We start from the raw sequence: 17,364 nt of genomic DNA, 5'->3' as shown, positions 1-17,364 counted from the left end.
TAAGATTTATCACTTATTTATTTGAGTATATGTTTGGGGATTTTGGTTTTATAAGATTATTCAGTTACAAAAATGAACAACATGGAAATGTTTTGCATGATTACACATGTATAACCCAGATTGAATAGTTTGCCAGCTCTAGGAGTGGGGAGAGAAGAAAGGAGGGAGACAATTTGGATTATATAACTTCAGAAAACTTATCTGGAAATTTGTTATTAAAATAAAAAAATAATAAAATATAAATAAACATATAAACATTCCCCAATTCATAAATGGGCAAAAGATATGAATAGACAATTGGATGAAGAAATTAGTCACATATAGCTATATGAAAAAATGATCTAAATCACTATTGATTAGGGAAATGGAAACTAAAACAATTCTGAAATATCATCTCATACCCATCAGATTGGCCAAAATATAAAAGGGCAAAATGACAAATTTTGGAGGAGTTGTGGAAAAGTAGAACTGATCTAACCATTTTGGAAAGCAATTTGGAATTATGCCCAGAGAGCTATAGAATGTGTATACCAAATAGATCAGGGAAAAAGAAAAAGAATTTATATGTTCCAGAATATTTATAGCAGTTGTGGTGGACACTTTGCAGTGGCAAAGAACTGGAAATTATGGGTATGTCCACTAATTAGGGAATGGCTAAACAAATTGTAGTACATGATTGTGACAGAATACTACTGCTCCATAAGAAGTGATGAGCAGATTGATTTTTTTTCTAACTTCCTTACCTTCCATTTTAGAACTGATACTGTGTATTGGTTCCAAGGCAATGAGTGTCAAGTGACTTGCTCAAAGTCACACAGCTAGGAAATATCAGAGGGCAGAATTGAACCCCTGGACCTCCCCTCTCTGAACCTGGCTCTCAATCCACTGAGTCACCTAACTGACTCCTAGCAGACTAATTTTTTTAAAACTTGGAAAGAGACAATGAAGAGTGAAATGAATAGAACCAAGAGATCATTATATATAGCTATAGTTTTAATATTTGAAGAATAACTTGTGAATGTTCATCTTCAGAGAATGATCAGAGAAGTGGAAACCTAAAAGAAGTACTCTATATATACATATGTTTGCTGGATGGTAGATGCCTTCTATGATGTGAGGAGTGGAGGGGAGAGCTGAAACACTTGGAAAAAATACTATTAATAAAAAATGAAAAGAAAACACATAAACATTCCTAAGTGACATGAGATTTGGAATTTTAATGCTATTTCCTCAATGAGGTGTAAAGATGTGGAAGAGAGAAATTGGGAAGCAATTGGAAGCTGTGAGTTATGTAAATCAGAATGATACCCATGGTTGTGAGCTCTAAAAGGCAATAGAAATAGATCTGGAGAAATGGACAGAGACCAGAACTGAGAGACACAAAAGAGGAGTGCTACAATGGAGTACATGTGTGTAAGAACCCTCATCCCTACAAAGGTTGAATGAAGCTGAATGGACAAGAGCTTATATCTGTGGGAGGTACAGTCTAACCCACGAATGACTGCAAGTCTGGAGGGAGAAGGTTACTTGTCTTAAGCAATATTATGCATTTTCCATATGTTTTGTATGTGTGTGATGGCCTTTTCCTTTTTTACCGTGTTTTGTTGGTTTTTTTTTAATTGCTATTGTCTTGCCATCTCTAATTACAGCTATGAGAATATTCCATAATTATATAGTAGCATTTGTGGTCTTTAAGACCTTCCAGTTACAAGAGTTCTAGACCCTTGGGAATAAATATTGGTTTTGAAAATTTAGATGTGTATCGGGACAAGGGGGAGCCTACTTATCCAAGCAACCTCATATTCAAAGGGCAATTGTAAAAAAAAGGAGCTCTTGGAGCAGAAACCAAATGGCTCCCAGAGAAAGCAGTAGTTAGAGGCATCATAAGAGTAATGAGTTGCTAAATCCGTATTCTAGGAAAGAGGATAAAAAGTACCTGAGGCAAACAGGAGCCGAAGTCAAGAAGTAGCAAGGTACATAGTCATGACATGGAGGAGCAAATCTGGACCTTCCTCTCATCTCCGCATTGGGTGAAATAAAGTTTGCCCTATTGTTGATGTTCCATTAGCCTAAATGCTTATATCACCTATATCAGCACAAATAGAGACCTGGGCAATGTTCTGATGTTCTGAGAGAGATCATAGGTAGGGAGGCAACAATGAGCCAAATTCTGACATTCCATGGGGAAAGTGGATGGGGGCATAAGCCAAAGAATGATTTATTGAGGAGGTAGCTAGGTGGCTCAGCAGATTGAAGGTCAGGTCTAGAGATGGAGATGGAAGGTTCTCAGTTCAAATCTATCCTTAGATACTTCCTAGCTCTGAGACCCTGGGCAAGTCACTTAACCCACATTGCCCAGCCCTCACTCCTCTGCTGCTTTGGAACCAATACATGTTGATTCTAAGATGGAAAGTAAGAGTTTAAAAAAATGATTTATAGGAAACATCTTCCCTTCTACTTCCAAAACTGAATCTTGCAAATTGCAAGAATGATTCCTACAAATCCAGAACTTAGCTTCTGGGCAATGGGGCATAGGCAAGGTTCATTGTCATTGAAACCAGGTCCTCCTTTGGTCTCCATTTATATCCTTATTGTGTGTTTTAAGAAATAATAAGCCCTTCTTGCTCCTAAATTTCTCTTATCAGTCTTGGAATTACTTGGAAATTCCACTAAAGTCATTCCGCTAAGTTTAGACAAGAAAGATAGGCATATTGCCACTATCCTATAAAAATGAATTTATATATGTGTATATATGGTGAAACACTCCTCTATAATAACAAATAATCTCTTAATCATGAAATTCAATGGCCTCTTTTCAGCCCTTGTTCTTTCTACATGCCATTTGCCCACATTATACTATTGTATAGTCGAGTCTCCCTTGGTTTTCCCAAAAGCATACATAAAATTGAGAGTAAAGGGACATTAGAGGAATCTCTTTTTACCCTCTTCCTTAAGCATATGGCAGAAAAGGGAAAGTGTGGAATAAGATTTGGGTCATAGGCTGGAAAGAATCTTGGAAAATATTTGATTCAGTTTCCTCCATTTTATATATGAGAGGTTAAGAGACCTCCTCAAGGACATACAGATAAATAAATAGCAGAGCAAGGATTTGAACCTACATCCTTTGAATCAAAATCCAGTTCTCTTTCCACTTCAGTACCTGTTTTTTATTAGATGACTGCATTAGTTGTCACGTTGGGTAGCCCAGGGAGAGTGAGGTACAGAATACAAAATAGGTAAATTACAATGGTGGGGGTGAAGTGACTGTGAAAACAGTATATGGCTTGAGAGGGTAGCATAGAACACTGAAAAAGGTGTATGAAAGATGGGGAGGGGAAGGAGACAGAAGAGGGCTAGAGACCGAATTCACTCTTTTCACTCTTGTGAGGGCTGAGAATGGATAGGGAGAAGAATCACATGATTCCAAAGGCTTCTCTGGCCCTATATAGAGGGGAAGAAAGATGGAAAGATTTGTAAGGATGAAATGGCTTCTCTAACATGTTCCAATTTCTAAGGAGAAGAAGAAACTTGGAACTCCCAATCCCTACCTCCAAGTACCCCCCAAATGTCTTTTTTCTTATCAATAATGAATGAATCATTCCCATTGTCAAATTTACTAACATCCTTTTCTTTTTCCCTTCAGTTGTGAAGCACTAAATAAACTCATTGTAACAGGCAGATGACTTTGAGCAGCTTTCCCTTTCCAGATGACCCGAATTAGATTTAGGGATAGTGTCCCAACTACCCCTACTGAACTTAATCTCCTCTTCTTTCTAGACAAAAGCGCAGAATTTAGAGAAGATGAAGTCTCAAAAGTCATCTAGTCCAACTTAATCCCAAGTACATGAATGTCCACCACTATATCTCTGACCATTGGTCACCACAAGGCAACTGATTCCATTATTGGGCAGTTCTCCTTGTAAAAAAAAAAAAGCCCTGGGGGCAGCTGGGTAGCTCAGTGGATTGAGAGCCAGGTCTAGAGATAGGAGGTCCTAGGTTCAAATCTGGCCTCAGACACTTCCCAGGTGTGTGACCCTGGGCAAGTCACTTGACCCCCATTGCCTAGCCCTTACCACTCTTCTGCCTTGGAGCCAATATACAATATTGATTCTAAGATGGAAGGTAAGGGTTTAAAAAAAAAAAAGTCCTTATCCTAGCCAAAATCTGCATATTTATAACTTCTACCAGCTGATTTGAGTTCTGCCCACTGGAACCATACACACATAGGTCAGATATATTCTGTCTTCCATGGGACTACCCTTCAGATATTTGAAAGTAGCTATCTTTTTTTCTGAATTGCCCAGATCCTTCCATCATTCTTATACCATGGGCTCAAGTCTCTTCTCCATCCCAGTCACTTTCCTCTGCACATGCTCAACATAATTCTAATTTCTTCGTTTTCCCTCTCATTGTATTTTGGGGATTCCTCTCCTCCTTTCCCAGAGAGACTTGGCTAAGAATTGGGGAAGGGAGGTAAGCAAGTGAGATCAGGAACTGTCTCTCTAAGGAAAGGAAAAGGCAAGAGGAAGTATCCCCGGGCTGGGAACATGGAGATTGTCACTGTCACTATTGAACATATTCTGCAGTCTCAGTGGCTTCTTATAATGTGGTGACCTCTCAGAAGAACCTGGCTGTAGCACTGCCACCTGCTCTCTCTTACATCTTTCCAGAGCAGTCCAGTGCCTGTCGGTGCCCCAAGTCTCTCATCAAAGCCTTCCCCATTCACCTAGTCCCAGGTCACTCAGATGACACTGGCCTTCCAGGCAGTTCCTCTGCCCTGCTCCAGTGGACTGGCTTTAGTCATTTGGGTGGGGCCACTAGCTCCATTGCTGAAGGAGGAGCTCAGTGCTGGGCGCATCCAGAACCAATTATTCAGATACCGCTGCCGCCATTTTCTCTGGATCTCCAGCTGCACCTGTCCCCAGAGACAAAAAGAGCATCTCTTAACCAGAAGAATCCAAACATGTACATCATACTCATTCTCAGCTCTTCACCGTTGTTCCTGCTCTGCCACCGGCTTGAAACCCTGTTCCATTCCTTCCTGGCTATTTCTCCCAACCCCTTATTAGAATGTTAGCTCCTGGAGGGCCCAACTATTTCTCTTGTCTTTATATTCCCAATATTTAGAATTGTGCCTAGCAGACAGTAGTATTTAATAAATATTTCTCGACTGATTGTTCTTCTTTCATGATTCAACTCAAATTATTCCTCCCCAGGAAACCTTCCAAGACTATTCATACCCACAGTGCACTCTCTCTCACTTTGTCTTTTTCTCTCTTTTACTTTCCCTCCCCACTGCCCATAATCCTTTGGCATGGCTAGTCTGTGTTAAATTCTATGTTATCTTATAACTAAATGCTATGCTTTGCTGTTCCCATCAAACTAGTTACCTTTGGATTATGCTGCTCATTTGGAATTGCCTTATAGGCACTCTTTTGCCTGACCTCCTGATGGTAGCACATCTTTTTCCTTTAAGAAAAACTTGATTTTTTGGGAAAATTTCCAAGAAATGTTTGTTAAAGGCCCCAAACAAAGGCCTAAAAAAATGAAGAAAGTGACCTAAGGAAATCTGAGGTCAGATTTGAACCCAGGACCTCCTGTCTCTGGGTTAACATTTTCTGCATTGCTTTCTTTCATCTAAATGATCATCAAATCTAAGCCCTTATAGGTAATGTTTGCTGATTTGAATGTTCACACTGAATTTAACCAGCCCCTTTGAGCTAACTCCAGCACACCCATGCCCACACCTCTAAAAACTGGCCGTTTTGAAGAGGAACATAGGAAATGTTGATTTATTCCTTCTTTCTCCTCTGCCCAATTAAAACTACCAGCTCATTGAAAGCAAGAACCACATCTTATACAGGTAAAAACGCAAATAAGTTTGCTCTAATATCGTTTCATGAATGAACCCCACAGAATAGAAACACCTCTGTAGCATCATTTATAATATTGTTTCCTCTCTACAATTTTGTCTCCCATGCAACACCCAAGAACTTAACAAGACTTCCCCCCACCCCTTACCTTCCATCTTAAAATCAATACTGTGTATTGTATTGGTTCCAAGGCAGAAGAGTGGTAAGGACTAGGCAATGGGGGTAAAGTGACTTGCCCAGGATCACACAGCTGGGAAGTGTCTGAGGTCAAATTTAAATGCAGTACCTCTGGTTTCTAGGCTCACTGATCCACCTAGCTGCCTCCTTAACAAGTAATTGTTGACATTGGTGTACTCGCCTAACCATTTCTCCATTCTAGGGTTTCAGTGAGAGGAAGGGAGAAACTGCTTTGAGTAGATGAGGAGAAGTTTCAGAACCTACTCTAAAGACCTTTGAGAATCTCTAAAATGAGTGGCGGAGGGGTCAGCTGGGTGGCTCATTGGATTGAGAGCCAGCTCTAGAGATGGGAGGTCCTGGGACAAGTTACTTAACCCCCATTGCCTAGCCCTCACCTCTCTTCTGCCTTAGAGCCAATGCACAGTAGTGATTCTAAGATGGAAGGTAAGAGTTAAAAAAAACAACAACAAAAAGAGTGGCTGTATATCCTGGAATAGGGCAGTCAGCACTGAGGCAGAGGGTTACCCAACAAGACTGATTCCTCTAATGCCTCTGGGGATTTAAGGGAATCTAATATTGTCTTCTCATGTTTGGTTTCTTTCTTCCTAGGGTCCCAAATGTCATCTTCAGTAGGAGCCAAAAGGCATAACCCAAGCCATTCAAAAGAAGCCAAGGCAGCGGCTATAAGGTATGAGCTACTCAAAGAATAGAACCAGGCTGGCAGCTAGCCTGAAACTGGGCAGGTGCCAGGCTCGTCCCAGGGTTTCCTGCCCCCTGGCACCACCCATTCCAGACATCCCTCCAAATTACTGCAGGTGCCGTTTCTTCCTGGAACTAGAAATCTTTGGCACTTCTGAAGCATCATTTGAGAACCTACCTCCCCATTGAGGAAGCAGTAGAGGATGGCTACCACCAAGCCCTGCCAAGAGAAAGAGTCGCAGTATTAGAATGCAGAAAGGCAACCTAATTGGCCCAATCCAGAATTCCCTGACAAGCATGTCTCAGAGCAGGAAAGGCAGATTTTTCCATGGGAGGCATCATGGGACAGGGTAGAGAGCCTGGTTCATCAGTCAAAAGATCTAGGTCCAAGTTCTAGAGGCTGATGCTCATTACTTGTGTGATTCAAGTAAGTCACTTAATGTCCGTGGGCCTCATTATCCTCATTTGTAAAATGAAAGGAAAATGAAAGGTTGGACTAAATGTCCTCTACCTGGCAGCTCTAGATTTAAAAACCCATCATCTGCTGTGCCCTAACTTTCTATCCACAGGACAGGACATGAGGCTGCCCCAAGCACCAAAAACACCTGTTTTTTGAAAAGTAACATGGTTGGTGTTACACATGGAGTTGTAATCAGAAAATGAATAATTAATAGCTTAATCAATTCTTGGAGTGCAATCACATTATAATCTTAGAACCGTAAGATGTAACTGTGATTTGTAATAAGAAGTTAGTCCCAGAGGAGAGTCTGTGTATGTAACTAGATTAAGAGTATAGTCCCAGGATATGACCAGAGTTGTAATTGAGTTACTGTGTTAATCCTAGATGTGTGAATCTATTTTATAATGTAATCAATATATAAATATATAAATATTTAATATCAAACTAATTCATTTAAGAGGCTGCAGGGATCAGAGGACCATCCAAAAGTCATGGAGGACAGACCCTTAAAGGAGAGGAGCTCTGGAGGCCAGGGGTCCTCTGAAGGCCCATGGAAAATGGGCAAGAGAGCACGGGCTCTCAGAGATCCTGTAGAAGATGGGCAGGAGACCCCTTTAAGGACTAGTGGGAGTTGGGGGTTGAGGATTTGTGGAATTTTTTAGAAAGAAGAGGGGTTGGGGACAGACATGAAACTATAAAAGGGGATATATTTTGCAATTTGAGTTTTCAGGTTTTGAATTGGAGGGCAACCTTCAGACTTTGGGCCCTTTGATTTCTCTGCTCACCAGAAGGGGCTCCCAGACTCTTTTATTTTAGAATGCTGTACTTGGAAGATCTGTATTCAAATCCTGATTCTAGCACCTTCTAGTTTTAGGACCCTAAGTAAGTCATTTAACCTTTTAGAGGCACCAAGTCACCACCTTAATTGAAGGCTTATTATTATTTGGCAGAATACTATGTTTTGGATCACTTTTTTCATTCTGCCATCCCTCCTTCATTCCTTTCTCTCCACAAAAGCATCTCTCCTATGTCAAGAGGAAGAAAAGATTTTGTAAACTAATTCACATTAAGGCATTAATATCACTTTATTAAATTATTCAGTTATTATTAGGATTCATATTTTAACAAGAGATAAAGCCAAGACCAAAGAACTGACTGTTCAACAGAAATTTAGGCATCAGCAATAGGTCCACAGAATTAAAGAAACTGGGGGCAAAAAGTCTTTTTGATGACCCTTAAATCACACAAGTTCGAGTATATATAAGGCTAGATTTCCTTATTATTTCAATCTCCACTCTCCAGCAATGGCTTATCTTGGCCAGGAGAGGGTGGGAACATAGAGTGGTGAAAAAATGGCCTGCGTACTTAGTTTTTCCTCAGTTGTACAGTCATTCTCCTCAGAAAGAACAAACCATGTATAAACAAATTTGAAAGTTCATTTCCTTTATGTGAGTTGTCAGTAAAAATATTCTTGCGAAAAATCCAGAAAGTACTTTTTGTTTTGACAAGTCCCTCAGATGAAAAGTAGCTGAGTGGACTTGGGGATTCAGAAAGACTAACCACAAACCACGGCTTCAAGGAAAACAGGAAGTCTCAGTCCAGTCTCAGTCCATGAGGAAATATAGTGGAAAGAGCCCAGTGCTGAGAGTGTAGCAACCTGGGTTCCTTTCCTGCCTCTGCCACCAGTTAGCTCTAGTTGAATAACCCTGAGCAAATCATTTCACCTCTCTCCTGCCCTCTTCTTTCTGAGTTACCACCATCTGTCTTACCTACTTCTCCCAGGGATATTACAAGGATCCAATGAGACAACAGATCTAGTGCTTTGAATGGAAGTACTTTGGAATATTAATAGTCTCAGGCAATGTAAATTGTTTCTTTTCATGATACAAAATTCTCAGGGAATTCCACAACTACTACAATGGGCTATCATCAAAGCAGTCACTCTCTTATTTGTCTTTGCAAACAGGGGAAGGCAAGTATGGAATCTTAACAAAGGTAGGACAGATGTAGCTACCTCAGACCCCTAAAATTTGGGAGGCACTGACAATGCATATATGCCAGCATCCAAGAACTACTGAGTTTAGCACCTAATTACAAGACTGATTAATTGCTATTCTATTTATTCTTTCTGTTGTAGAATCAATATTAAGCATCAGTTCTAAGACACAAGAGCAATAAGAGCCAGACAATTGGGGTTGAGTGAAGTGACTTGCCCCATGGGTCACACAGAAAGTTTCTGTGACCAGATTTGAACCTAAGACCTTCCATCTCTAGCTCTGGCACTCTATCTGGTGATCTACCTAACTGCCCTTCAATTCCTTTTTTAAATTATTTTTTCTTACTCAAAAAGGTAATTTTTTGGGTAATTTAAATTTTGGTAATTTATTTGGGATAGCATTAAATAAGTAGACTAGTTCAGGAAGGATTGTGATATTAATTATATACTAGCTCTGCCCATCCATGAACAATGAATATTTCTTAATTATTTAGATCTGACTTTATTTGTGTAAAAAGTGTTTTATAATCCCATCATGTCATTCCTGGGTTTGTTTTGGCAGGTGTACTCCCAGGTATTTTATTCTATCTGTGGTTATTTTAAAGGGTGTATCTCTTTCTTTCTCTTCTTCCAAGACATTGTTAGAAATATGTAAAAATGTTGATGATTTATGGGGGTTTATTTTATATCCTGCTTATTTGCTAAAATTATTGATAGTTTCAACTAACCTTTAGTTAAATTTCTGGGATTTCCCCATATACCATCATATCATCTGTAAAAAGAGATTCCTTTTCTGATTCCTTCCATTTCTTTTTTCTACCCTTTCCAGTTTTAAAGTTAGAATAAGTGCTGTATTTTATCAAAGCCTTTTTTATGGATATAATTATAAGATTTTATTACTTTTGTTATTAATATAAACAATAATTATGTTGATAGTTTTCCTTATATTAAACCATTGTTGCATTCCTGATAAAAATCTTGTCTGGTCACAACATGAAATCTTTCTGATATATTTTTGTAATCTACAAGCTAGTGTTTTATTTAGGATTTTTGCATTTCTGAATTTATTCTTAAAAGCTGATTTAAGTCTACTTTCCCTGGAGTCCAAGAATGCTAGTTATGACTCTGGTTAGGCGCTTTGGACTCACTTCTCTTTGAGTGACCTAGAGACTGATGATCAGGGAGAACTCTATCCTTACAACCCAAATATACTCTTAGGGATATTTAGGATCATAGAGTCCTAGATCTAGAACTGGAAGAGACCATTAAGGTTTTCTAGTCCACAGTTCATTTCACAGATGAGGAAATTGAGACTTAAAGTCATATAGATAGTGAATGGCAAAGCCACAATTTGAAATCATGTCTTTTTATTAAAAATCTAGCAGTCTTTTCACTATAGAATAATTACTTCCCAAGAACTAGGAATGTTAAAAACCAAATTTCAACATTACAATTCTGACATGAATAATATTCACTAGAATTCTAGGTTATCTTCCAAGTATGTTAGCATCAACTCCTATCATTCCACGTCACTGGTTCTGTTACCCTGGACATGAAGAGTACCTGATACATCCCTGATTTGTAGACTCAGTTACAGCTGTTATAAAGTACATGAAAAATAACTGTGCTCCATCTATAGAAAGAATTTACATACATTATCTTTCTGATCCTTAATATTCCCCTGATGTAGGTGGGAATTCTTTGTCCTCACTTTACAGATGGGAAAGCTAGATAGATAAGGGTCCAAGGTCATACATTACACCCAAGATTCAGTCCCAGCTCTTAATAGCATCTCAGCTCAGGGCTCTTTCTCATTGAGCTAGCCATCAAACATCAAAGCCACATCCAGAGAATTCTTGTGAAGACTCTTGCCTGTCACCATGCTGTGACCTCAAAACCTCCTTGGTTTTGGGAAAAAAAGGTATATTTTGATAACTATTTTTCAATACAATTGGTTTTCTTTGTGATTCTTTGGATTTTGCTTTATGTGTTTAAGAAAATGTCCATGAGACTGTTAAAGGGGTCCATTGCACCCCTCCCAAAGAACTCTTGTTTGAAGGGAAAATAGGTCTCTTTCTCTCTTACAGTGTAAGATTCACATTCTCTAAAAATTACCTGAAATGAGCCAAGAGCCAACTCAAAAAACATCTGTATCTCCACAGTAGGACTGCCAGCATCTTCAGGGGTAAAAGCAAAGACGATATAGTGCACACCAAAGAGAGGGATCAGCAGAAGAGTGGACTTGGCCAGTCGTCTGTGGATAAATATTGAAGATTGAAGGACATGGGGAGATGCTAGCTCCAGTCTGACCCCTTTAAGCCCAAATCAAATCCCACCTCCTCCAAGAGACCTTCCTTGAGTGTGTGTGTGTGTGTGTGTGTATGAGAGAGAGAGAGAGAGAGAGAGAGAGACAGAGAGAGAGAGACAGAGACAGAGAGAGACAGAGACATAGAGACAGAGACAGAGAGAAACAGGTGGTAGTGGTGATGATTAAATAGTCTCTAAGGCTATCAACGTTTCTTATAAAGATTATAAGCTTTTTTGAGAGCTGGGATGGTAACCGTTATTTTTCTCTTATCCCTACCTCACCCCAGCACCTAGCACAGAGCTGGGATTGGATCACTTAGTGTAAAGTTTTTGACAATAAGGGCTCTTCTTACTTGTAATGGTTCATGTCATTTCCTCTCATTTTTGAGGTTCTGAGCTTTTTCATTAGGATCCTTAGAATATTAACAAAAAGGATGAAGTTAACCTGTAAAATCAAAGGAAGATAAGTGGCAAAGGTTAATGAGGACATTCAGATGTTGGCTAGTCTAACCTTCCTGCCCCTACCAGGACAGTGTGTTATAATTTGGTTTCAGAAAAACCTGAGTTTAAACCCTGTAGCATCCAAATGACCATTTGTCATTCAGTTGTTTTTTTCAACTGTGTCTGACTCTTCATGATACCCTTTTGGGATTCTCGGTAAAGATCCCAGAATGGTTTACCATTTCCTTTTCCAGCTCATTTTACGGATGAGGAATTTGAGGCAAGCAAGGTTAAGTCACTTACCCAGAGTCACACAGCTAAGAAATGTCTTGGGCTGGATTTGAACTCAAGGAGATGAATCTGCCTGATTTCAGACCTAACACTTTATCTTCTGTGCTACCTCGCTGATGAGAGGAAAATCAAAGAACACATAGGGGGCATCAAGATCAACTCCTTCATTTTACAGATGTGGAAACTGAGGCACAGTGTTTAAGTGCTTTACAGGAGGTCATATAGCTATTCAGTGTCTGAGGAAGGATTTCAATTCAGGTCTTCTTATCTCTAAGTCTAGCACTCTCTCCCACTATATCACCCAGTCTAGGTCTTTCTTATTTGTAAAACTTGTCATCATCTTTTCCTCTATAATTTCCAAAACGGAACCTCTTAGAAAACTTAAAAGAAGATTGTGTGTTTATTCTAAAGCTAGTAGGGCAGAGTAAAGATGAATGGAATAATAAAAATGCTGGATTGGAAGTCAAGGACACCTGAATTCAAATCTTGACTTTGTTGCTATTTATGTAGCCTTGGACAACATACTTGATCTTGCTGGATCATAATTTCCTCACCTATAAAATGAGTGGGTTGGACTAAATAAATACAAAGGATAACTCTAAACTCTACCACCAAAGCTAAATCTACAATATAAATGTTGGAAGCCATCCCCTCTTTTTTTTGAGACAATTGAGTAAGGGAAATTCAGGAAGGAGAAAGGGTAGTAATAGTGACATGTAGAGAGTTTATAAGTGTCCTTCACTGAAGTGTGAAAGAAAATGAGCCTGGGGAACTGCTCAGGGGCCTGGGCACATCCATCTCAGGGTTCTGCCTACCTATTTCACTATAGTTCAAATGATTTCATATCTTACCACACATCATCAGCAAGTGACAAAAAATGTTCGTAATTATTACTGTACAAAGTATCCACAAAGTCTTAGTACAGTTTTAGGCTATCAAAGCTTAAGCTATTTTAAAATAGCAATTTAGTAAACATTTGAATTGTACTAAAATGTTTGGGATACCCTGAATATTAATAATTATTAACATTTATATAGGAAGGAAAGAAATAAGAACTTACTATGTGCCAGGCACTGCACTAACCACTTTACACGTGCTTTTTTTAAAAATAGAAAATCTCTGAAGGTTCTTTTGTTTTTTATTTGTCATTCCAAATGAATTTTGTTATCATTTTTTTTAACTCAAAATAATTTTTGGTAATTTAATTGGGGTGGCACTGAATAAGTAGATTAGTTTAGGAAGGATTGCCGTTTTAATTATATTGGCTCTGCCCACCCATGGACAATGAATATTTCTCCAGATATTTAGATCTGATTTTATTTGTATAAAGAAATATTTTATAATCCTATTCATGTGGTTCCTAGGTTTGTTTTGGCAGGTATACTCCCAGGTATTTTATTCTATCTGTGGTTATTTTAAATGGAGTATCTTTTTCTCTCTCTTCTGTAATGTATAAAAATGCTTATGATTTACATGGGTTTATTTTATGTCATGCTACTTTGCTAAAATTATTGATAGTTTCAATTTTTTAGATGATTCTCTAGGATTTTCCATATATACCATCATATATACTATCAACAAACAGAGATAGTTTTATTACCTCTTTATCCATCCTGATTCCTTCAATTTCTTTTTCTTCTCTCATTGACATTACTAGCATTTCTAATACTATGTTAAATAATATTGGTGATAATGGGCATCCTTGTTTCATCTTATTGGGAAGCCTTCTAGCTTATCACCATTACAGCTGATACTTGTTGATATTTTTATTTTGTTTTGGTTTTTTTGTTATTTTTTGTAGGTTGTTTTTTTTTATTTAAAAAAATTTTTTAATTAGATGATTTAGAATATTTTCCCTTAGTTACAAGACTCATGTTCTTTCCCTCCCCTTCCCCCCCATCTGACATGCAATTCCAATGGGTTTTACATGTGTCTTTGATCAAAACCTATTTCCATTTTGTTGATATTTGCACTAGGGTGATCATTTAGTCTACATCCCCAGTCATATCCCCCTCGACCCATGTAATCAAGCAGTTGTTTTTCTTCGGTGTCTCTGCTCCCACAGTTCTTCCTCTGAATGTGGATAGTGCTCTTCCTTGTAGATCCCTCTGAGTTGTTCAGGATCACTGCATTGCCACTAATGGAGAAGTCCATTACATTTGATTGTACCACAGTGTATCAGTCTCTGTGTATAATGTTCTCCTGGTTCTGCTCCTTTCACTCTGCATCAGTTCCTGGAGGTCATTCCAGTTCACATGGAATTCCTCCAGTTCATTATTCCTTTGAGCACAATAGTATTCCATTACTGACATATACCACAATTTGTTCAGCCATTCCCCAAATGGAGGGCATCCATCCCCTCATTTTCCAATTTTTTGCTACCACAAAGAGTGCAGCTATGTATATTCCCTTGAATTTATTCTTAAAAATTGTTTTAAGGTCTAGGTTTATAGCCTTAAAAACCCCAGCTTTAAAGGAAAATAACAGTACCTTGACAGGTAAGAGTCTTCCTAAGAATTCTCAGGATGTGACTTTGGTGTTTGGTGACTAGTTCCCTGAGAAAGAGCCCTGAGCTGTGATACTATAGGAGCTGAGTCTTGGAGTAATGTATGACCTGGACCTATTAGCTATCTAGCTTTCCTACCTGTAAAGTGAGGGCAAAGAATCCCCTCCCACTTCAGGGGGATGTTGTGAGGATCAGAAAGCTAAAGGATGGAAAGTCTATAGATGGAGCACAATTATTTTTCATGTACTTTATAATATCCTGTATTTGAGTCTACAGAGCAGAGATATGCCAGGGAGTCTTCCTGTCTGGGGAAATAGATTTAAGGGCTGTTTCTAGGGGTATGGTCTGTGGATTACAGCAAGCCAGCGTTGTCCATGGAGTTTTGTTGGCAAAGACGCTGGAGTGGTTTGAGATTTCCTTTTCCAGTGGATTAAGGCAAACAGAGGTTAAGTGATTTATCTAGGATCATACAACTAGTAAGTGTTTGAAGTTGTATTTGAATTCAGGTCTTCCTGACTCCAGACCTGGCACTCTATCCACTGTTACACTTGTCTGCCTCTAAGTATATTAAGATAATATAGTCCAGTAAGGCCAACAAGGCACTCCATTATCAGAACCTTAAGAGGTAGGTACAAGGGAATTGGTGTGATTGTAGAAATAGAGCACAGACTCTAGAGTCAGGAAGATATAAGTTCAATTTCTCTCTCAGGCAGTTAGTACTAGTGTGACCATAAGCAAGTCACCTGAATGTCCAGGGCCTCAGTTTCCTCATATGTAAAATGGAGAACCTTAATAGCACTTACCTTATAGCATTGTTGTGAGAAGACCCTTTCAGAAAATTTATGTTAAGGGGCAGCTTGGAGGCTCAGTGGATTGAGAGCCAGACCCAGAGACAGGAGATCCTGGGTTTAAATCTGGCCTCAGACACTTCCTAGATGTGTAACCCTGGGCAAGTCACTTAACCTGCTTTGATTAGCCCTTAATACTCTTCTACCTTGGAAGCAATGCATAGTCTTGATTCTAAGACAGAAGGTAAGGGTTAAAAAAATGAGATTTAAAGTGGTACATGAACTGGAACTATTATTATTATTATATTATAAATATTATATACCATATTAATTATATAATAATATAAATACAATATAAATATTGAACTATGTCATAAATCAAAAGTAGCTAAAATATAAATATTAAAATACCCCCATTTTACAGATGGGAAAACTGAGGTTCATATAGGTTTATACAACTAACAGGCTGTCTCACAGCTTGCATTAGAGCTGATTAGGATTAGCACTCAAAATGAAGTCATTAGGTCCAGTGCTCTTTCTACATCACCATCCTTTAGGAGCTAAGGAGACTTGAAGAAAAGGAGCATAATACAGCAGGGTAGGCCTCTGACTCTAAGTCCAGCAGTCTTTCTCTTGCCCCATGAAGCCCACTAAATATTTTATCTGAGGTGGTCTTCTCACAGCAATGCTATAAGATGAATGCTACTGGTATCACCATTTTACAGATGGGAAAACTGAGACCTTGAAAGATTAGGTTATTTGCTTATGGTCATACAAATCATTCTCATTGTAAGGAAACTAATAGCTAGCATTATATATATACATATACATTTATCATATATATAGTAATAGCATTTTAAGGTTTGCAAAGAGCTTAACAAATATTGATCCATCTTTGGAATAAACCCACAATCCCTCTGGTGGGTTTTCTTAGAGGATTTCTTGTTGGTAATTGTAGAGGAAATGACCAAGAGAAGTTACAAAATTACAAGATATCTTTTCATAGATAACCCAGATCTTCCATCAGAAAACCAGATGAAACCAGTCTTGGCTTCCCAAAGACATTAACTGACCTCTTTAATTTTAGTTCTCCCAGGAGTTTGCTTAGCCAAGCGTTTTCCCCTGGTTCCTTTTGATGATGGAGGGCTTGGCCCCCTCTGTGAGCTTTACTCCTCCCTTTTCAGAGGAAACGATTTCCCCCTGAATCAAGTTCCCTCCTTGTGTCTTTGCCCAGGTGGGCTCCTTCGACAGAAATGCTCTCTTTCCTCCCCTCCAACTCTCAGTTCTCTAGTTTCCTGCAAAATTCAGTTCAGATACCATCTCCTACACTAGGACTTCCCTCCCAGCTATTCAATTCCCTTGTTTTATTTTGCATAGCCCTAATTTATATAAATGTTTAAATGTACATGTCGCCAGAGAATGTAAGTTCCTTCAGGGCAAGGACTGAGACCCCTTTGTGCCTATGTACTCTAGTGACTAACACATAGTAGCTGCTTAATAAATGTTTGTTGATTAATTGATCATTTTGTTTTCAGGAACTACAAAAGTTATTCCCTGTTCCTTCATATACCTAATGATGGCTATCATGTCTCCAGGTCTTCTCTGTTCCAGGCTAACCATCCCCTGGTTCCTGCAAATGATCCTCCTATGACATGGTTTTCAGATCCCTCATCATCCCTAGTGTCCTTCCTCTGGATAGGCTCCAGCTCATCATTGACCCTTTAAGACGGGGTACCAAGCCTTGAAGATAACACTGCTATGATGGCTAGTCCTATTATACCTCTACTTGGCCCCAATTCGAACCCTCCTTCTGTTCCCTTGGGCCC

The 17,364-nt window shown here is 38.9% G+C and overlaps 1 protein-coding gene across 2 annotated transcripts in view; it reads right to left on the bottom strand.

Moving 5' to 3' along the window:
* SCTR (secretin receptor) overlaps positions 1-17,364 on the bottom strand; it is a 92,825-nt gene continuing 75,461 nt past the window's right edge. The window contains exons 10-13 of one of the 2 annotated variants that reach the window (XM_056793754.1): positions 11,866-11,957; positions 11,321-11,459; positions 6,928-6,969; positions 1-4,915 (exon numbers count right to left, since the gene is read on the bottom strand). In XM_056793754.1, the coding sequence (XP_056649732.1) occupies positions 4,742-4,915; positions 6,928-6,969; positions 11,321-11,459; positions 11,866-11,957 (447 nt within the window). In that variant the 3' untranslated portion in view covers positions 1-4,741. The remainder of the gene's footprint in view (positions 4,916-6,927; positions 6,970-11,320; positions 11,460-11,865; positions 11,958-17,364) is intronic. The other variant, XM_056793755.1, reaches the window with a different exon arrangement.

Source organism: Monodelphis domestica, chromosome 4 (assembly GCF_027887165.1).
Source record: "Monodelphis domestica isolate mMonDom1 chromosome 4, mMonDom1.pri, whole genome shotgun sequence".
Classification (NCBI taxonomy): domain Eukaryota; kingdom Metazoa; phylum Chordata; class Mammalia; order Didelphimorphia; family Didelphidae; genus Monodelphis; species Monodelphis domestica.
Note: the sequence above shows the minus strand (reverse complement) of the source record. Positions and strands in the feature narration are given on the sequence as shown.